General features: G+C 54.0%; 2 protein-coding genes across 2 annotated transcripts in view; one reads left to right on the top strand and one right to left on the bottom strand.

The window, feature by feature from the left end:
- The window catches only part of LCOR (ligand dependent nuclear receptor corepressor), a 70,782-nt gene extending 57,231 nt beyond the window's left edge, over positions 1-13,551 (top strand). The window contains exon 7 of the mRNA XM_027647838.1: positions 628-13,551. Within this exon, the coding sequence (XP_027503639.1) occupies positions 628-5,137 (4,510 nt within the window). The 3' untranslated portion in view covers positions 5,138-13,551. The remainder of the gene's footprint in view (positions 1-627) is intronic.
- A 563-nt stretch (positions 13,552-14,114) lies between these two features.
- Positions 14,115-20,760, bottom strand: part of SLIT1 (slit guidance ligand 1) — a 61,888-nt gene continuing 55,242 nt past the window's right edge. Inside the window, exons 28-37 of the mRNA XM_027648134.1 lie at positions 20,463-20,560; positions 19,686-19,825; positions 19,215-19,308; positions 18,901-19,038; positions 18,310-18,547; positions 18,088-18,218; positions 17,844-17,998; positions 17,481-17,769; positions 16,551-16,762; positions 14,115-16,465 (exon numbers count right to left, since the gene is read on the bottom strand). Coding sequence (XP_027503935.1) covers positions 16,221-16,465; positions 16,551-16,762; positions 17,481-17,769; positions 17,844-17,998; positions 18,088-18,218; positions 18,310-18,547; positions 18,901-19,038; positions 19,215-19,308; positions 19,686-19,825; positions 20,463-20,560 — 1,740 coding nt within the window. The 3' untranslated portion in view covers positions 14,115-16,220. The remainder of the gene's footprint in view (positions 16,466-16,550; positions 16,763-17,480; positions 17,770-17,843; positions 17,999-18,087; positions 18,219-18,309; positions 18,548-18,900; positions 19,039-19,214; positions 19,309-19,685; positions 19,826-20,462; positions 20,561-20,760) is intronic.

The following is a 20,760-nucleotide window of genomic DNA, read 5'->3' as shown; positions in this document are numbered from 1 at the left end:
AGTGCACAGGGTGCATTGCTGCCTGCACTTCCTGCAGGTTGGGAGCTAACCAGATTTTCTGTGCTGATTACAGAGGAGGCTCAGATCTGCTCAGTTTGCCCCACACCCATCTTCTGCTACTGAGGTGTAAGCAGAATTTGAAGACTTTGAGTAGCTCAAGATTTCTGACATCTGGCTTCCCAGCTGGGGTGGTGCTTTTCTCCCACCCAGCCTGGCAGTGCAGAGTGAGCTTGTAGAGGTGTGCAGCCATCCTGGTGGGTCCCAGAAGTGCTGGGCCTTCTACACGTGGTACCATGAAGATACTAAATCCAATTCTTTTTAGGTTTGCTTTGAACATGTGACATGGTGCTTATGCAATGGGGTGTCCTAGGCAGAAGTATGGGTGCTCTGGCAGTGGGAGACAAACAAGGGTGCAGTCCGTGTCCTGCCAGCAGTGTGCACATGTAAGTGTGGATGCTGGGAGTGAAGGGACACCTGCCAGCTTCAGGAAAAAAGAATGCTTGATCCCATGTGGAGGTCAGGCAAGCGATGTGCCTGAGTGGGAGGAGAAGGGTTATTCTGGTTTTGCAGCATAAACTTTGATTCCCTGGGACATGTTACTGATTGCTTCTCTCTTTGTCTCCCTAGTGAGGAAGCAGCAGAGACAATAGCAATAGACTCTAACAATCAGCCGAAGTCTCCACTGGAAAAATTTATGGTCAGATTGTGTACGCATCACCAGAAGCAGTTCATTCGTGTGCTAAACGACATATACACTGAAGTACAACCAGACTCTGACGGCCAGCAGTTGTCTGAATCTGAGAGCATGGAGGTCTCTACTTGTGGCTCTGGTTGTAGCCAGCAAAGCACTGAAAATCAGGATAAGGGTGCTACTTTTACTGAATCAAAGCTCCCTTCTTCCTTGGACCCAGGACAGTCAGGGTCCGATGGCCCCCTGCATGTTACGGGACAAGCCCTGAAGCAGCCAGCGGAACTGAAGTCTCTGGACAGAGCAGAGAACTCCAGTCCTCCTTTGAGAAGGGACTTCTGCGAGCTGCCCGTCACCAGGCTTCGCTCTGCTAGTCCAAAGGATAGCTCCACCCAAGGATACCTCAGCACGTTGAACTCTCCCTCTCTGAATTTCCATCATACTGCAAAAAGCCTGGAAGGGCAGCAAGCTGCTGGACACGAGCAAGAAGCTGGTGTCAGAAAGTGTGAGGACAATAAAGAGCCGCTAGCAGGTAAGACTCTTGTGGAAGGTTATATTTCAGTCAAAGTGGCAAATGTGAATGGCAGCGAGGACAGCTTAGACAGCTGTCTGGGGTCACAAAAGAGCTCTTTCAGGGCTCTGCCAGAAGAGTCCTGGGATCCTGGCTTTGCAGTGACCCCCCCTCGCAGAGCCGACAAAGAGAACACTTTGCAATGCAGCTCGAAAGCATCTTTGCACCAGGACTTAGACGCAAAAGAACAAGATGCGAGACCAAAGCAAGAAAACCACCTGCATGCCATGGCCAGGGGCAAGGCAGGCTGCCACCTGCACCCGGCTGACAAGGGCCCGCTCGACAAGTCCAAAGAGGGCTGGCTGCCCACTGGCGCCACACCAGCCGCCCACCGGACCCCCGGTGGGCACCCCCGCACCAAGGCAGCCTCCCTCAGGTCCAGTCGGAAGAGCAAGAAGGCATCAGGGTTGAGGATCAATGACTACGACAACCAGTGCGATGTGGTCTACATCAGCCAGCCCATCACCGAGTGCCACTTCGAGAGCCAGCGGTCGGTGTCATCCCACAGGACAGCGAGGAAGAGCACGCGAGGGTATTACTTCAACGGCGAGTGCTGCGAGCTCCCGACTGTCCGCACACTGGTTAAGAGCTCCCGGGCAGAGGAGAGGGCGAGCAGCCCGGCACTGCGAACAGAGACCCTCGTAAGTGCAAAACCACCCCCGGTGCTCTCAGTGGGGGGGTCTGCAGGGGCAGGACGGGAAGGTGAGAAGAGGGTTTCCCTGAGGCTCCTGGCCAAAGTGGCACCAACCAGCCGAGAAACAAAAGAGAGAGCTGAGCTGGGCTCCATGCAGCTCCGAGATACCCGAGCGCTTCGGTCAAGGGAAGCTGCCATGGCCATGCCCTTCTTCTCCCTCTCTGCTCCACCCAGCCCCCAGAAAGAGGACAGACTGGCCGGCTCACCGCCCCCTGGCTGCCCTCCTGCTGAAGGAGGGGACATGAGAGTGGGAGGCACTGTCACCTGTGAGGCTGTCAGCAGCCCGGGCTCCTCTGGGGATGGCAGTGGCAGCAGGCAGGGTGCTGATTTTGCTGCCATTCCAGTCCCACAAGCACACAATGGGGAGGAATGTTGTCCAGGCTCTGACACACAAACTTATCCAGACCTCGCTACCAGCCCAGAGCCAAAGTCCCCCTCACAGCCCTCTGCCACTACAGACACAGCGCCCTTGGCCCACGATGGTGCCAGGGATCCTGACCAGCTTCCAGGCTCAGGGGATGCAGAGCTCTGTGAACAGTGCCTGGCAGAGCCCTCCCCATGCTCTCCAGGCTCACAGGCTCCTGATGAGCCCCCTGCCACCATGGACGGGGAGAGTCCCCTGGAGCCCCCTGAAACCTTGCAGTGTGTAGATGTGAACAAAAGCATTGATGCTAAACCAGAAGCTGAATCATCAGTCACGACAGATGATGGCTCTCTTGAGCAAGAGGATGCTGTGCTGGTCAGCACAGCCCTCCCCAAAATCTTGGAAGGGGAGGCAGTGAAGAATAACAGCACAGCAGGTGAAAAAGAGCCTGTTGAAGGGGAAATGCCACCTGATCCCAACAGCTCAGACACTGCAGAGAAAGACTCTGCCTCTTCCAAGGACAGTCTAGACAAGAAGCGAAAGAAAGGCACGAGAGTACTTGTGGCATCGGATCGATGTCTCCGAAGCCAGCAATCCCAGTCACCTGCCGAGGGCAGTGCTGAGGACTCTGGTTCTTCCAGCTCTGTGCAGCTTCCTTGCCTTCAGATCAAACTCTCCAAGAACCCTGGCGCTAAGCGGTTCAAGAGAGAAGTGGAGCTGGATGAGGCAGCATCCACACACTTCCCAAATGACTGCTTCCCCAGTGTGCTGCTCAAAACCAGCGAGGGGCCAGGCACTGACCAGGCTCTAGAGAGTATCGCTGAGCAGCAACCAGGCGAGGAGAATGGTGTCACTACCAGACAAACCTATAAAAGCATCTTAGTGAAAGAGACTGCTGCAGAGGGAGAAAATCCTTCTAAAAATGATCCCTCTGCTAACAGCAGCCAAAGTCAGCTGGGTGAGATGCTAGAAATCAGCGTCCAGCCTGATTCTGAGAAGAAAAACATTCTCCTCCCTCCAGAGTACAGTGTTCCTGCAAATGATGCCAAACAAGTGGATGTGAAACCAGGCAATGCCAGTGCAAAGGGCAAGGAGAGCTTTGATAGTGCCAGGGATATGGGCAAGCCGGTGAACTATGAGCTGGTGACTGATTCCCCTCCATGTCCCAGCAGCAGAGGTGGAAACAAGCATCTTCCAGCAAAAACTGCAAAGCATAAAAAGGTTGCCCTGCAGTTTTATAACTTACGACACACACCTGCACCTGCACCGGTAGACATTGCAAAAAAGAGCACACCAGGGAAGGAGTCTATGCAAGTGATCCCCAAACCAAGGGATGAACACAGTTCAGGGAATAATGACTGCCCAGCACTGGAGGACATAGACATGGCTGACAGCAAACCAAAGTTCATGGAGTGGTGTGCTGAAGAGGAGAACCAGGAACTCATTGCCGAGTTCAACACTCAGTACATGAAAATCCAGAAGGGCTGGATTCAGCTGGAGAAGGAAGTGCAGCCAACCCCTAAAGTAAAGAACAAAGCTGACAAATTGAAAGAGATTTGGAAAAGCAAGAAAAGAACACGGAAAAGTAGAGGATCACTGGAAGTGCAGAAGCTTTCTCCTGTCCAGATGCTATTTATGAAGGCCTTTAAACTGTCTGACATATGCCAGTGGTTTCTGGAGACAACTGAAACCAGGTCCCTAGTGATCGTGAAGAAACTCAACACCCGTCTCCCAGGGGAGATCCCCCCCATCAAAGTCCCCATGCAGAAGTATTCTGCCTCCAGTCTCTACCCCAGCTCACTGCAAGCTGAACGTTTGAAAAAACATCTCAAGAAGTTCGCTGCCACTACCCCAGCTCGAAATAACCTGAAGAACCAAAAGCTTTGGGCCAAAATTCGTGAGGGCGTTGATAAAGCAGAGGCTGAAGAAGCCACCACTCTCAACCAGACCTCTCCTACCGATGCCAGTACCAAGGAGCTGAGCGAAGACAAAACCACTCAACCTGCCCTCAGCTTGCCCACGCAGGCAAGCACCAGGATCCTGCGCAAGTACTCCAACCTGCGGGGCAAGCTGCGAGCCCAGCAGCGCATGGTGAAGGCTGAGAAGCGGAGTGATGGCCCAGGGGACCATCTGTCCCTGGAGAACAAGCAGAGCCGGAAGAGTGTGTGCATCAACCCCCTGATGTCTCCAAAGTTGGCCTTGCAGATCAAAGCAGCCGCTTTTCCTGCTAAATCTCCATCAGTGGATGGGACAGGGAAGGGGCGGAAGGGGAAGAGCAGGTCCCAAGAGGACCCCTTGCCCAAAGTCGACCTCCAGCTCAGCAAGAAGAAGAGGATGCTGAAGGAGAGCGGGAGTACCCAGGAGAGATCCAACTCCTCCACCAAGGACAAGCTGCCTGCCAAAAAGACGAGTAAAATAAAGCATTCAGAGGTCAGCACAAAAGCTCCCGCCACCCGAAAGCAGGCTGCCATGGAGAAGAGCAATAAACTGGCCAGAAAAATGTCTTTCAAAGAGAAGAGAGTCCCAAAAAGGCAGCTGGAGAAGGTGCGGCTCCCTATGCGGAAGGGCAAGGAGAACACCAGCAGACGGACCCTGCTACCCCCCAGCCACGAGGAGCTGTCCAAATCTCCGAAGCAGAAACCCCTGGGGGAGTCCTCCACACGGTCACAGAAGATGGCCAACAAGAAGCACAGCAGTGGGAAGACCCTGACAAGGTCCATGAAAAAGATGCAGGAGAACAATGTGTCACAGGGCAAGAGGAAGCTGAGGGCAAAAGTGGACTGTTCGCACAGCAAACGCTCGCGACTGGACCCGAAGTAGCGAAGAACCGGTAGCCATGTACAAAACTGATGTATAGTAGTAACCCTTTACCATGCATTAACTAAAGCTGCTTTTATAAGCTGTAGCAAGCCTTTAAAAATCCGCAGTTAAAGGATAACGCCCATGATTTTAGGCATCAGCAGATGTGTCTCAGACAGAGAAGAGGTCAGCCTGTCTGGCTCTGCTGTTCAGAAGGAAGTTTCTGCAGTTTGAAAGTTCCTTGGGTTTTTTAAACTTGGAACCAGGCAGTTTTTGTTAAAAGTACAGTGCCTTATTTATCACTTTAAAAATAAAAATAAGAAGATGGTCTGTGTGATTTGGAGGCTTGCGTTTTATACTTGAGGCACAAGCACTTGTACTGTAGCAGAAAGAAAACCACCTTCGTGCACGTGAAGTAGCTTTTGTCAGCTTTGGGTGCACACAAACATTTCCCTTTCCTTCGGAGTCCTCCTTCTGTCTGTCTTTTTAGTGGCATTTAAAGCAAAACCAAAACCATTTCCCATCACTGAGGGAGAGAAAGGCGAGTCTGTCCTTTGTTGGTTCGTTGGTAGCAGCTGCTGGTGTCCTGGACTGTTACCTGCATAAGAGTGTGAAGTAGCTACTGATGTGTGTGCTGCTGATGGCTGCCTGCTTCCCACTACACAGCCTGTGGGGTGGGGTCAACCTGCTCAGGCCAGGGAGGTGCTGTGGGGGCTCTGGGTACCATGCTGCTGCATGCACTGCTGCTAGCCGGGCATGCTGGGCTGTATCTGTCTTTATTTCTTACTGGCTTCAGGGATGAACCAGTCCTGCCATGCTCTGCTTTTGGACAGACCTCCTTCTCCCATTTTCCTGCCCTTGTGGTGATTTCTGTGGTCTCTGATGGCAAAGCTGTTTCTGCAGCTCTTCACTGAAAGTTGAAGGGCTCCCTTTTTAAGGGCTTGAGCTCCTTCTGGTATTGGTGCTCTGCAGGAGGGGAGCCCTGGCCCTCACCCTGTGCTTTTGTGCATGTCTTGCCTAGTGCTCTCCTAAGCCAGGATTTGCAGTTGGAATAGGGTTGGGATAAGGGACTGCCTTAAGTTTATTTTTTACCATAATTTGCATTTCATCCTTTTACTAGCAAGGTGTGGGAGGTTTGTCCTTGCTTGCATCTGGCTGTGGAGTCTGAAAGAGGCTGAATCTCTACACTGTCCTGCATGACACCTTTGCAAGGCTCCTCCTCAAGCCTCTGCAGCACATTTAAAAGCCAGCTGGGGGTCTGCAGTGACAGAACAGGGTCACAATGCCTGGCTCCTTTGAGAAAAACCTGTTAAAAGTGCATAGAACATGTGGCTCTGCTGGCTCTGCTGGGCAGAGACGATCAGGGGCTGTGGTCAGGAAAGGACCCTGCTCAGCTATTGCGTTCCCACAGCTTCACTTTCACATTCCTGCACAGAGTCCATTTGCAGGAATCCCAATGCCAGCCCCTTCCCACACAGAAAGAGCAATGCCTGGCAGGGCACCGTGCGGGCTCTGAGGTTGCCAGACCTTTAACAGCCACCTTGCTGGTCCTTGCTCAGCTGCTTGTCCCTGCTGAGAGCAAGGCTCTGGTGCAGGCCATGAATTCAAGATGTGCCTGTCCTGGGAGCAGAGGCTGGAGAGGGTTTGGCTGCAAAGGGAATTGCTTTTCATGGTTGGCATTGAACCCCAGATCCCAAAGCCTGGGGGCTGGAGGTGGAAGGCAGATAATTGTCTTTAAATCTTTCATTGTACCCATTTAGTACAGAGAATGAAACCAGGGGTTAGAGATTTGCATGCCCTTCAGAGAGCACCTCTAGCTCTCCTGCAGGTATTCCCTTTCCCCAACATTGATGCACACATTTTTGTGTGATACGGCACATTTTTCTCTTACTGTGAAATGGCTGATTTTTAAAAAAAATCCTTTACCTTTCCTTTGAATTGTGCTAGAATAAGTTAACTCTCTGAACAGCTAGGAAGTGATTGAATCTAGCCTGTCAGTCCCTGTACAGATTAATACGAAATTATCTATTACTTTAATTTTTACTGCATGCATTAAATATGTCAAACATTCCATCAGAAAAGATTTAAAAGCGTTTCAGGAGAGGTGTGAGGCAAGAGGGCACTGATGGCAGTTTAAATGACTGTTCTGTACCTTTCTTGCGGGTTGTCTTTCCCTCTTGCTTCTCCATCCGTACTTACGGTCCTCCTCTAACCCCTGGCTGGGGCAGCCTCTCTGCAGTCCCATGGGCCTGGGATTTCTTCTCCTTCCTCTGGGCCAGATGTACGTGTGAGCACTCCTCTTACCTCTGCTCCTCATGCCTTTCCTCTGCAGCAAACCCCCTTTGCCCCATCCTTCACCATCACTCCTGAAGCGCCTGCGCTGGTCACCAAGCGCTGAGCGCTCCTTGGGGCTTTCCCCCTCTCTTTCTCTCTTTCATTTTTTAGCTGCTGGTAAATGCAGGCTGTCCTGCTGTCTTCTGTTTTTCTGGGAGCAGGAACCTCATTAGGATAAAACCCTAGAGAAAGCAAGTGGAGAGAGGTTTTCTAGATGGGGTGCTTCCCAGCCTCCCAGCTGCCTTCCTGCATTCTGGGTTTCTCCAGCACCAGTTGGCTCAAGTGTGGCAAGGCTGGGAGATGGCAGGAGTGGAGCAGCATCTGAGCATCTCTATCCCGGTTCAGTGAGTGCTTAGGCAGTGGTGGGATCAGCACACTGAGCTTCCTGGCAGTGTCCCTGACAGGCATTGGCTCCAAAGATGAATGGCAAGGACCTCTTGTGTGAAGGAAGCAGAGATGCTAAATGAAAAGCTATATTCCTCCCACACCTTTTAACTTCCAGTCTCAGTCTGTGGTTTTCTCTTGTATTGCTACGTTTTGACTTGGTTGGATGGAGGTTTCCTGTACTGAAGGCAGGGAATTGCAGGGCTCCAGAGGGGAGTGAGGTGGGTTTGGCCATGCTGGGCAGGGTGCAGGCAATGTGTTTTGAGACTCAGAATGCCTGCAGCTTGTCCCAGGCTCTGATCACCTTCAACCAGCATCTCTGTCCCTCCCTGGGGATTGCCAGAGACGTTTGGCAAGCCTTAGTTTTCCCACATTAGATCCAGTGTGTCCTGTGCAAAGAGCCTAACAGGAGCTGGGCTGAGCCTTGTAGGTGTAAATCTGAATTTCTGCACACTTTGATGAGGAAAGGTAGAGGGTGTGGGGTTTTTTGTCAGGATGGGGCTGAAAAGAGGGTTCTATGCTGGGCTGTGGGTTGTTAATCTTGTCTTCAGAAAGCAAATGAAGAGAAAGCAAATAATTCTGAGGTTTTTTTCCAAAGAAACTAATTTTTAAATACAATTACCCCAGCCTGCTGCCTGAGACCAGCCTGGGGGCACCTAGCTTGGGTGGGAAGACACAGAGCAGCACCTTGGGCATCTGCAGGGACAGGGTTTGCAAGAGATGCTGAGCTGGGCTGTCCCAGGTGGTGAGATGATCTGGGGTTTTGTCACAAGGGACCACTCGACCCCCTGCTCTACTGTCCTCAGGGCCTGTCCCGGGCACCACAGCCTCTGCAGGGCTCTCCCCAGCTGGATAAGTAAACCTTGCTCAGAACTGCTCTGTCTCTGCCTCCTCCTTTCCTCCAAACAACTCCACCTTATTACAGTTTTGAGGAAAGCTGGAGTGATTCTTCTCTACATAGTGCTGTTTTTGAGAAGCTGGCAGAAGTGTTTCCTCCCACAGCTGCTGCACTGGGTGGTGGATTTAACGCATGCAGGTAGTTTTTAGGGAGAGCTGGCTGATTTGCCAAGGAATGAGTAGGATGAAGCCATTGCCTGTGGCTGAGCTGTTGCAGGAAGCACTTGGGGCATGACTTCTGCAGCCCACCTTGAGGTGGGAATATTGCTACATTAGTATAAGTTCTCGGAATTACGGATCTGTGCAGTCCTTTGGGATACCCCAGAGGGGAGGATGCCTCAAGGGTAAGGTGGGCCTGGGGCCTTTGTTAAGGCTTTCTGCTCTGAGGAAGCCCCCAGCTCCTTGCCAGGCTTCTCTCCATGCTGTCACTGCTCCTGGAGGTGCTGTCTTTTGGTCCTCTGCCTTTCCTGTGTGCATTCTCCGTTTGACACCAGTAACAGGAGTCAGGCCTTGCAGACTAAAAGACCTACTTTTAACGTGCTTTGCAGTTGATTTTCTGAGTGCTTTATTTTGGGGCAGGAAGAAGGAATGCTGTAATTTGCTAGAAAATTGAATTGGTAACAAATTAAAGGGTCTGCCTGTGAGGTGATTGTCTGGCAAGGTAGCACTGCCTGGGTAGCTCCATTTTTTTAATCAGTGCTAAGAAATTTGAATTTTTTCTCCTTTTCTTTTTTTCCCCAATCAGTCCTTGTGTTGCATTACTCTCTTGCCAATATACTTCTGTATTTCCTCTCTTCATGAAGCCAGAACAGTGCACAAGAGACACAGAAGTAAGTGGAGGTGATACCACATGTATATAACCTATTGCTCTTGTTAATGACATGCGCTACTTGTTCCTGCTTGTCCTGCAGTGAGGCAATGGCAAGGTGTGCTGCTGAGGCACAGCCCCTGCTTTAAAGCAGGTTGTTCCCAATAAAGGCAGCTTTTACGCCATGCAAGGGATGCACAGGGAGCTGCAGATGAGCTTAATGAATGGAAGGAAATAAGCAACACAATTTATTGCCTTATTCCACATGGACATGGAGTGTGTTTCCATGTGCTATGGTGCAGAGCTGCCCACTGGCACTACCACAGTGCCATCCTCAGATCCGAAGCCTCACTGCGCTCCTCGTCTCCTGCGCCACCCTACAGTTCCCTGTGTTTCTTCAGCTCTGGATTTCAAGTGCTTCATCCCACAAAACAGATCTCTTCCAGTTACTTTGACTGTCTTTGCTGGGCACTTTCTCATGATATTCTTGAAACTAGTCTCCATCATGCACCCCAGTCCATGTAGCAGGTGCAGCATCTTCTTAGCTCTGCACCTTCACTGTCCCTCTGCTGCCAGCCCCCCTCTCTCATTTGCATGCTTACCTTTTCCTCTCTCACTTTGTCATCAGCAGCTCTGGGTCTTCACCCTTCATATGGCCAGGATCTGTCTATCTTAATTAACCTCCAGGAGGAGTTATGTTTGCCAAGCTCAGAGTCCAAACTTATGCTGGGGGTCGAGTGCTGCAGTAAAAGCAGTTTGAGCCCAGGGTGGCCCTTACTACCTGTAGCTGTTAGGATCTTGTCTAGAAGGCTAGTCCTGGAATGGGTTTCCCTGCTGACAGGGTGCATGCAAGGTACCCAAGACATGCATGTGTTTATTTTCATCACTGACTCGTCCCTGGCAAGGTCCTGTTTGCTGGTGTTTGCTGTGTGCAGTGGGATTTCTGTAGTCAATTGCCAGCACGTCGGTGAGATACATTTGCAGCAAACCTTCTCTGAAGAACCGTCCAGCCAGTGCTGATGCTTCCAACAAACCTTCCTCTATGTTGCTGATCAATGTCCCTGAGCTGGGAGAGTGGGATGAAATTGTCACTGCTGCTCTCTGCATCCCTGTCCCTCCTGTGCTGGGGGAGCCATGCAGTGCTGGACTGAGTGGGCTGGTGGGCTGCCCATGCTGCTTATTGCTGACATGCAAATGAGCAAAGATGTAGCCCATCCCATGTCCCAGCTGCTCTTGTGGCACCTCTGGAAATCCTGGTGTTTCCGAAAGCTCTGCCAGCTCCTAGTAACCTCCCAGGAAATAGAGATGCAATCAGATGTACTGGTGCCCTGTTTTTAAAACTTGCTGATGGACATTTTCTCTCTCCAGCTCATATGCTTTCAGCATGACAACTGCATTCCCAGTAGAAGATGACTGAGAAAGCTATGATTCCCAACCTTCTGTAGGCACAGGCAGTTCCTGGAGCAGCAGGGAGGTGTGGGTGGCCGTCCAGGTTGGGCTCTCACCTTCCCACCAGCAGCAGTCATGCTGGGAGAAGAGGGCTGAGCCCCAGCCAAGGTGTACTTGGGTCTGCATCCTTGGGCTGTACGCCTGGACAGCCCAGGAGCAAGATGGGAGTAGGCTCCCCCCTGCCAGGGAACACCACTGCAGCTTTTCTTGTAGTGGTAGTTTTTTTGAGCAAACCACAAGGCTACCATGTCCCCACGTTGTGCACATTCTCCCCCGTGTGTCGTAGTATCCATTTGGCCCATCCTTTAGCTTGGTGGTTGTGAAATGAATCCATCTGTTCTAAGATGTTCTCAGGAGTTCTTGTTTGTATTAAGCTCACCCCTAGGCTTAGCAGAAATCACAGTCCCCATCCTCCCTCCCTCCCTCTCCGCGGACAAGCCCTCTCCTTCACGAGCACTTCCACCCTCTCCCTGAAGGGCGGCGGAGGGCAGCTGGCGGTTTTGATTCAGGGCACGTTGGCAGCTTTGGGGCAGCCGAAGGAGCTGAGATGCAGCCGGCCGGCATTTGTGACATGGGTCTGGAGGCCAGGCGCTCCCACGGGCTGCATTGCTAGCCAATGTTTTCTAAGTCTGTTTGTAAGAGTACCTAATTTTAAAATGAAATGTGAATATATATTATGTGTAGGTGCCATGTAAGATAGTGTTGTGCTAGGCAGCAGGATGCTAACCTACTTTTTAAGATTTTTGGGGACAGGAAAAAGCATTTTTCTCTCACTTCACGCTCACGGATCTAATATTGTAAATAGGTTTTTTAAATATTTATTTCATGGGCTTTCCACAGGTTCTTGTTCTGACTGGTGTGTTGGTTGGTGGGGCTCTCTCGCCCGGCGTGCCGCAACCAAAGGGCTGGCAATTGCGTGGGGAATGGGACGGGGTGGGACAGTGTCGTGGGGGGGGTGGGGTGGGGTGGGTGGTGGTGGTGTTCCGTTTGGTTTTATGTCACATCAAAGTTGAAGCATTAACTCTTCCTCTTCGTCTTGTTTTGATGATGTCAGGCCTGGCCGATGGCCACGGTGCCCAGGGAGGCAGCGAGCTCCCATGGCTGGCCGGGATGGCCATTCCCCATGGTGGGAGGCACTGCAAGCAATAAGATTTGTAGTAATAATGTCTGCTTTGATGGCAGGGGCTCTCGGGGATCAGAGCTGGGTGGGAATAACCCTGCTCCTGGCAGGGGCTCAGTCCAGCATGGCATGGAGGGGATCTCTTTACCTGGGGATGCCCAAGGAAGCATCCCCAGGGATGGAGGAGGTGGGGGCTGCTGTCACCCCCAAGGAACCCCCCTAAAACTGCCAGGGTAGGGCAGGTAGTTACTGATAGCAAATTCCTGCTAGTGAATTACTGCAGCGAGGAGCTGCCTTTGTGGGTACGGGTGACCCAAGGGAGCACACTGCTGTCACTGCTACAAACCCAGGGCTGGCTCGAGAAGGGCATTTGCTTATTTGCTTATCATTCTGCAATTTTAATTCTCTTTTAGGAGGTTTGAGGTCATTTGGTTATTTTTTCCTAAATGGATTTGGATTTTTCTTTTTTTTTTTCTCTTAACCCCTTTTTTGCCTGGAAGTGTAGCTGACTCTGACCCCCAGTCCAGCTATCTGTGTGGGGCAGTGGGGCAGTGTCAGCAGGATCAGGGCTGCTTTTGTGGTGATGGGTTTCTGACTTTGGGGGATGGAGTGAGGAGTGCTGCTGGGTCCCAGCCCTGCAGGACTCCTCATCAACCCCACGCTTCCTTCACCCTTGGAACAGGTGTGTGAAAAAAAAGAAAAAGAAAAAAAGGAAACAACAACAGTAATTTTTTTTCTGAAGATGCTCAACATTTACATATTATCTCCACCCTAATGGCAAATGTTTTTCCTTCATCTGTGTCTGCTTCCCTGGGAGAGTTTTGTTTCTCTGTTTGTTTCTATATGAATTTTAGACACTGAGCTGAAATTCCTCCTGTCCGGTACTGTATGTTTGAGCCTAAGCAATGTGAACTGTACAGACCAGCAGTGGGAAGTGGGAGCCGGTGACTGCACCTGGGAGAGCCGTGGCTTGGGACGGCATTCCCGGTTGCTGTAGGGAGCAGGAAGTACTGTGTCATGAGTTGGGAAAATGAACTGTCTGCTGTGAATTCTCGGTTGGAAATGTGGAGAGGAGTTTCCATTAAATAATGTTTACATACCTCACCTGATGAACCTTTGAAAGTGTATATATAAAAAAAAAAGAAAATAAAATTATATTAAGTTGCTTTAAATCAATATGTATAGCTATAAGAGCTGGGTCATTTGAACTTTGAATATGTATCGACTCTCTAAATGTTGACATTTTGTGAACTCTGTGCTCCTGTCTTTTATTTCATCCTAGCCTATGGAAAAAGTCGTGTTCTTGTTCCAGATAAAAGGTCCCTGACTTAGATCTGAACTCCTCAAGGATTCCCACAACCTTGTTTTCTGTTGATATTCACCCCATGAGCTTTCTAAAGGTCCGTATTTTATTGCAGCTTATTAAATGTTTCTTTGATATCAGCACTTGTTTGGTGTGGTAAGTGGGGAAGGGCAAAGGTGAGTGAATGCGCAGGGTGGAGGGCAGTGGGCTGGCACCCTCCAAGTGTGACCCCCTCCCTCTGGAGGGGGGATATAAACGCCCATGTGGGATTTCAGTGCTCCCACACCGGTGCCTGAGCTGTGGAAGATTATGTTTGTGGCACCAACAGTGCAACCTCTCTGTGTTCCTGGGGACTGCTACCAAGGACCCCCCTCCCTGTCCCCAGAGAACTACATGTGCCCAGTTTCCCCTGTAGCCTGTAGCCATTCCATCCACACAGCAGGCACTGGCCCTACAGCTTCTCACACTGCCTCATGCAGTGACTCCCTTTGCAAGGCGTTGCATGGATAACCCCGGCTGCACGTCCCTCCACCATGTGGGTCACACTCTGGCCAGAAGCAGTGGCCAGGGCTGCTCCAGGAGTAGCAAATCATCCCCCATGGCAGGATCAACTCTTTCCAGCTTGTGTCACCTCCTCACACACCCAGCAGCTCCCAAGCACTAGCTGCCCCCTTCTCCCCTCCAGGAAAGAAGAGGCCAAGCCTCTGAATGAATAAATGTCATGTTCACATGGAAGACAACATAGACAATACCAAACATCTCCTAAAACAATACAGCCTCTACCAGCAGAAGGATGCCCAGAGCCTCCCTCCCCAGCCTAGTACAAACCAACGTCTTCAATAGTGACACACACAAACCCCACGGGCCAAACAAAGCCACCGTCATTTTCCTGCCCAGTAGCATCTGTAAACAAAAAGAAAACATCATTTGTTGACCCCAAACATATAAAAATACTATAACAAAATGAAATACAAATATATATTAGAATCTGTAAGTATTCTGTATAAAGAGATACTTTAGCGGTTAGCGTACAGCAAGAACAGAAACACAACACAACCAAGCCCCAGCCGGGCCACAGGCAAAATGAGACGCGTCCCGGCTCCTCTGTGCGGCAGAGGAGCTCCCCTGGAGAGGGCATTGGTGGCAGAAACACATCCCCGTGGTGGTGGGAACGTCCTGGATACCAGTGGTGAGGAGGAACGGTGAGAGCACTGACAGCTGGGTGTGTCTGATGGAGATACCCGGAGCCCGGCTGCAGCTGGCAGTGTGGACCTGAAGCCAAAATGCTGGAGCGGTGTGGAGGGCTGCAGCCCTGGGATAAGTCTGTCCACCTGAGTGATGTGGAGCTTCAGTGTCCAGCCATGTGCAGTGTCCCAGGTCAGGCCCCCACCATCCTTGGCCCCCACAGTCAGACAGGTGATACTGCTGTGGATGTCAGGTGTGTGCAGCACCCTGGCATGAGCTCCCCATGTGCCTCTGCTCCCACTCCAGCCCAGCATATCCCCTGACACCATGGGCTTTGGAGAGGTGCTGCCCAGGCGTGGATACTTGAGTCCAAGAGCTGGTGGGTCCTTCCCTGGCAGTGGTGTTGGCTCCAGGTTTGCAGGCTTGGACATCTTCAGTCTCTTCAACTGGCCCTGGCACCCACAAGGCTGAGGTCCCAGTGATGAACATGGCAAACTCGCACCCTGGCTGTCCCAGTGGCCTCCTGCTCCTGCGGGCTCGGTCACTGGGACATGGGGCACCTTTGCCCAGCTGCAGACCCACTCCCCCAGGGCAGAGCCAGGAAGAAAGGGCCTCCTGTGCTGCTCACATGGCTCCCACCTCTGAGCAGAGCCCTCTGGCTGAGCCCTCTCCACATGAATGGTACAGTGCTGGTCCCCATGGCACAGGGCAGGTTGGCACTGAGACCCCCAGGGACATTTGCACACTGCTGCCTGTCCCCCACTCAGTGTGCCTGGCACTGCCAATGTGCCTTGTCCTGCTCCACCAGCATGGCCCTGATGTGATCAGAGTGGGCTGGACCGTGCAGGCCCTGTGCCCTGCTGAGCCCAGCTGGCATGCACAGACCTGGGGTGCCATCAGATGGTCAGGCTGTGGCCATGGAGCTTGTGACATTATTTAGGGCACTCTGGGCTCCAGCACCCTGGCCACCATACCAGGGAACTGCTTGGTGCAGCTGCTATCAGGACAATAGCAGTTCCTTAGCAGGGAGACCAGGGCTGCTAGAGGAGAGGATGGGAAAACAGGCTCTGGGCTCACCAGGACTACAGGATGCTGGCTACACCATGCAGCCCTCTGCGAGTCACAGCTTGCCATGGCTCACAGGGCTCTGCCATGTCAGGCCCCTCTCCTCCAGTCCCAGGTGTTGGAAAAGGCCTCAGATCTCTTGGCTGGATGCAAGGGACAGGGTTGCCAGGGAGGGAACACGCAGGGGACGCAGGCACTGCCCTCCATGGCTGTGGGGTTGTGCTGGCAGGGAGGCACAGTGCCGCAAGGAGAGGGCAGGGGCAGCTGGGCAGGGTGCTCACGCTGTATCCACACATCTCTGTAGCTGCAGTTCTTAAAAAAATTCTCTATCTACACATTTGCTTTGTTTGTGGGTTTTTTTTTCTTTTCCTTTTTTTTTTTTTTTCTTTTTCTTTCCCAACTTTCTAGATGTACCAGCTCTACCCTCTGCCGGGCTCCTTGGATGCAGCTGCAGTTCGGAACACCCAGAGAGCAGCACCATGCCCGCAGGGCAAAGTGAGGTCCTTGGCTCTGGGGGGTCTCCCTGGCAGCCCCTCAGCTCTGCAGGGCTGGTGGCTGCTCACAGGCACTGGCTGCAGCCGCACTTGCTGGGCTTCTCCACCTCCTCCACGAAGGTTGCACCGTTGCTGCACTCAAAGGCATATTTCCTGCGCCGGAGCCGCAGTCCAGTGCAGCAACCGGCGTCAGGGCCACCGCAGGTCCCCCGGCATTCCACCCAGGCCACCGGCCGCGTTGTCTGGCAGATGGCATAGCCCCGCTGCACCTGGTGGTAGTCCCGCACTGGCTCCCCACGGCACTCTGGCTCTGTGGGACAGTGGGACAGCAATGCTTAGCCTGGTGTCGTGGTGTGGGGCTGCCCTCCTTGGACACCCACATCCTCAGCACCTACCTTGGTCACAGAGGGCTCCGGTGTAGCCATCATGGCACTCGCAGGTAGGCTGGCCACCTGGGGTGAGGTGGCAGTGGCCGTGGATGCACGGCTGGTGGTGGCAGGGGTCAGGTGGCTCAGCAGGCTGGTTGCAGAGGGCGCCCTGGTAGCCTTCATGGCACTGGCAGCTATAGGAGAGGGCATCGAGGGGCAGGCACAGCCCATGCACGCACCTGTGGGCATTTGGTGCTGTCAGGACCTGCCAGCATGGCATGGCATGGCACCAGCGTGCATAGCCCATCAGCAGTGAGCATGGCATGGCTCAGCACCAGCACAGCACTGGCACACTATTGCACTGGGACCAGCACAGCACTGCCACAGCATGGCACTGGTACGGCACAGCCATGGTGGCACAGCGCCGGTGTGGTTCTGGCACAACACCACCAGCACAGAACAGCCCTGACACAACGTGGTGCCAGTGACACAGCATGGCAGTGCCTTGGCACAGCACCACTGTGATGGCACAGGGGAGGGTGGTGGACAGCCACTGGGAGGTGTGGGTGGGGCAGCCAAGAGGAAGGAGCAGCCAGTGAGCAAATGATTTAGTAGTGTAGTGGAGAAGCGAGTGAGGAAGAGGGTGGCAATGAGCTGATGGGCTCATTGCCACTCACAAGGGAATTGTGGTGAGGCAGCCAATGGGCAAACCACAGCCAATGAGTCAATGGAGCAGCTCAGTTATGGTGGGGTCACCAATGAACTGGCGCAGCCAAAGACCAAATAGGGCAGGCATGTCTCTGTGAGGCAGCCGGTGGGTGAGGGCCACAGCTGTTGGACAGCCAGTGGGGCTGTGCTATTGCTTCAGGACAGCCAGTGGGGAAGATGGGTCACTGTGGGACAGCCAAGAGGACAGAACCATTGCTGCAGGGCAGCCAGTGGGGTGGGGGCACTCACTTGTGCCCCTGGCAGGGGCCACCACGGGGCTGGTCACAGTGGGGCCCGTCCCAGCCGGGCTCACAGTGGCAGACGGGGCCCTGGGCGCCGGCGGGCTGGCAGATGCCATGCAGGCAGTAGAGCTTGCGGCAGGGCTCGCAGCCTGGCACCACCCCCGGTGTCATCCGCGTCTTGGTGAAGTCCTGCAGCTCGTTGTTGATGTAGAGGTTGCGGATGCATCCGTGGAAGCTGGTGCCATTGAGGAGCTGCCAGAGGCGGAAGGCAGCTGAGTTGACATCCACAGGCATTCCTGGGGAGAGCAGGACCATCAGCGCACCCGGACGCTCTCCACGCCCTCCACTGCTCCCCTGATCCCTGTCTCACCTCCCACATAGAGAGGAGCCTCACTGTTCAGTGTGTAGTGCTTCCCTGAGTTGTCCATGGTCATGGGGCTGCCACCATCAATGGAGAGGTTCACCATCTGGTCGAAGGTCACCAGCTCCACGGTGTGGAACTGCCCATCATTGATGGTCTCGGCACTGGGGGGATGGCTGGGTCACCAGGGATGCCCCAAGCCTGTGCAATAGGGGCAGTGGTCCCCAACGAGCAGGGAAGGGGTGGCAGGTACCTGTAGATGGCTGAGCTGGGGTGGGTGCCAGGGTCATAGCTGACCCTGACATGGCCCTGGTACAGCTCCACAGCCATGTGGTCACTGTCACCGTTATACAGCAGGATGCCATTGCCTTCAGCTGTGGAGACCTGTCAGAAGGAGAGGTGGGAGCCCACATCCCTGGGGCAGCATCCCCAATGCCAACCCCCTCTGATGTCCTCACGCCTCCCCTGCCCTCACCTGAAGGGTGATGTTGGCCCGCGGCCAGTCCTGCAGGTCAGTGAACTGCAGGTACGTGTCACGGTCCACGAAGTTGACGCTCAGCAGCTTCTCACACTTGGGGCCACCGAAGCCAGGCAGACACTGGCAAAGGGCACGGGCACCGCGCTCCACACACGGGGCCCCATTTTGGCACTCGGCTCGCTCACAGAGACCAGACTGGCCAGCGGTGTGGGGCGGCATCTCGCAGAGCTGGCCACTGTGGGGCCAAGGGTGCTGCTGGGCAGGGGGCTGGGAATGCGCCCTACACCCTGCCCACTGCCCCATAGGGCTCTAACAGCACCCCCTGGATTTGGGGTCCCTGGGGAGGCTCTCCAGGCACTGGCATCAGAGGGATGCCTAGATGCTGAGCTGTGCCCTGGGATCCCTACCCAGGGATGCTGGCTCCCTGCCCAGCTTCCATTCACAGAGACACATGCTTCCAGCCCCACTCCTTCCTTTCACACTGAGAGGGATGGATGGATGGACTTGGTAGCCAGGACCTGTCCCTCCTGCACAGTGACACATAACCATCCCCTCTATCCCAGGCGTCCCTTGTCTTCCTGGTGATACCTGTAGCCCTCAGTGCAGAGGCAGGAGTAGCCGTTCACCTCGTCCAGGCAGCGGGCGTTGTTCTGGCACCGGTGGTCTTGGCAGTCATCGAAGTCCTCGCTGCAGTTGCTCCCCACGTAGCCAGGGGCACACGCACACCTGGGGCAGGCAGGGGGTTCAGGGCTGCCCCTTCATTCTCCCCGCAACGATGGACTGCTCCTCCTGGCATCCCCCTCCCCATGCCCCCTCGCCAGCCTGTGAGATGCAGCCCCCCGAAAGTAAATATACCCACTCTCACACAGCCAGGAAATGTGGTTTAGGGAGAGGAGGCTCACCTGGGCCCCTGGCTAGTAGAAATGCATGTGGAGTCGTGCTGGCATGGGTTGAGCTCAGATGAGCAGAAATCAGGTGGCTGCTCACAGAATTCCCCTGCAAGGCAGAAGAGGGGATGCCCATCAGCTCCAGGGACAGAGGGGCAGCCCCAGTCCCTGCAGGACACAGAGAACACCTGCGGGGCTCAGCTCAAGGCAGGGAGCTGCCAAGCCTGCGGCTTCCACCCTACAAGCACAGGGCTCTGCACCACTGGAGGCAGCTCCTGCCTGAGCCAGGCACTGTGGGCATCCCAGGGTGTGAGGGTTCAGCAGGGTGTACCCAAACTCGGGACAGCTGAGCCCAGAGGCCATGGTGATGGGCACTGGGACAGCAGGCAGAGTTGCTATTAGCCTCATGGGTGGGAAGGTAGTACTGGGCACATTCCCCTGCCAGGTCTGTGTGATTTGGGGATGGCTAGCCCCCATTGCAGGTACCTGTGTAGTGGGCAGGACAAAGGCAGGTGTAGTTGGTGGCACTGGGCACACAGGAGCCTCCATTCTCACAGATGTGCTCCTTGCAGGGGTTGCTGGTGGCGCGGCAGGTCAGGCCCTCGAAGCCTTCTGGGCACAGGCACCTGCCACAGGGCAGGGGGAGTGTCAAGGGGGAAAAGGAAATGGAGCGTTTGGGGGTGGTTCCCCCAAAATACCCAGTACAGGACCTTGGTGCAGAGCACACATCCATGACAAGAGCTGGGTTTGGTGTCCTCCTGTCAAACACTGGGTGCAGGGGTGGGTGGCAGCACAGCCTGCCCAAGGATGCTGAGTTGCCACAACAACGGGCTGGCTGTGCAGTCCACCTCCTCACCCCCGGCCTGCCATCTGTTTTCAGCTCCTAATTACATCCCAGTTCCCGGAAAGGCGTGAAGCATTCAGGGCAGTGAGGGTTATGTGGGGACAAGGCAGCCTCGAAGGGAGCAGCAGTGATCCCAGGACAACAGAAACCAGTCCCAGCCAGAAATCCCACTACCCTTTACCTCCCCATGCCTCCTGTAGTGATGGGACCCCCTTTCTCTGTCATGACCTTGGCTCAGGAGCCTGAAGGGATGAGGGCCATGGGGAAGTGGAGCCAGACAGCATGGGCTGGAGCTACCATTTGAATCCAATATCCCAACTATATGCCCAAGGGAGCACGCAGGAGGGGAAGGAAGTATCAGAACTCTCCATGCTGCTGCCCAAACACCTACCTTTCATGGCTTCCTGTCCAGCACTCACCTGAACCCAGCTCCTTCCCCCTCCTCAGGCTGGCAGGTCCCCCCATTGGCGCAGGGGTTGGAGGAGCAGCCACTGAGTGGCACCTCGCAGTCCCTGCCCTGGGGAAGGATGGAGAGGTGGGAGCGAGGAGGGTGCCACGACACCTTGCCCAGCTCTCCCTGCCCCGTCAGACTCAGTGGGACATTGGGGCAGACAGGGAGGGCAGATGGTCCGACAGACACAAGCCCCAGGGGCATGGCAAAGCCCCTACTCTGCTCCCTTGCCCTCTGCAGGGACATGTCCCCGTGCAACGGGGACC

The sequence above is a fragment of the Corapipo altera genome, unplaced genomic scaffold (genome assembly GCF_003945725.1).
Source record: "Corapipo altera isolate COAL_440 unplaced genomic scaffold, ASM394572v1 56, whole genome shotgun sequence".
Classification (NCBI taxonomy): domain Eukaryota; kingdom Metazoa; phylum Chordata; class Aves; order Passeriformes; family Pipridae; genus Corapipo; species Corapipo altera.
This window is presented reverse-complemented; position numbering and strand designations above follow the sequence as displayed.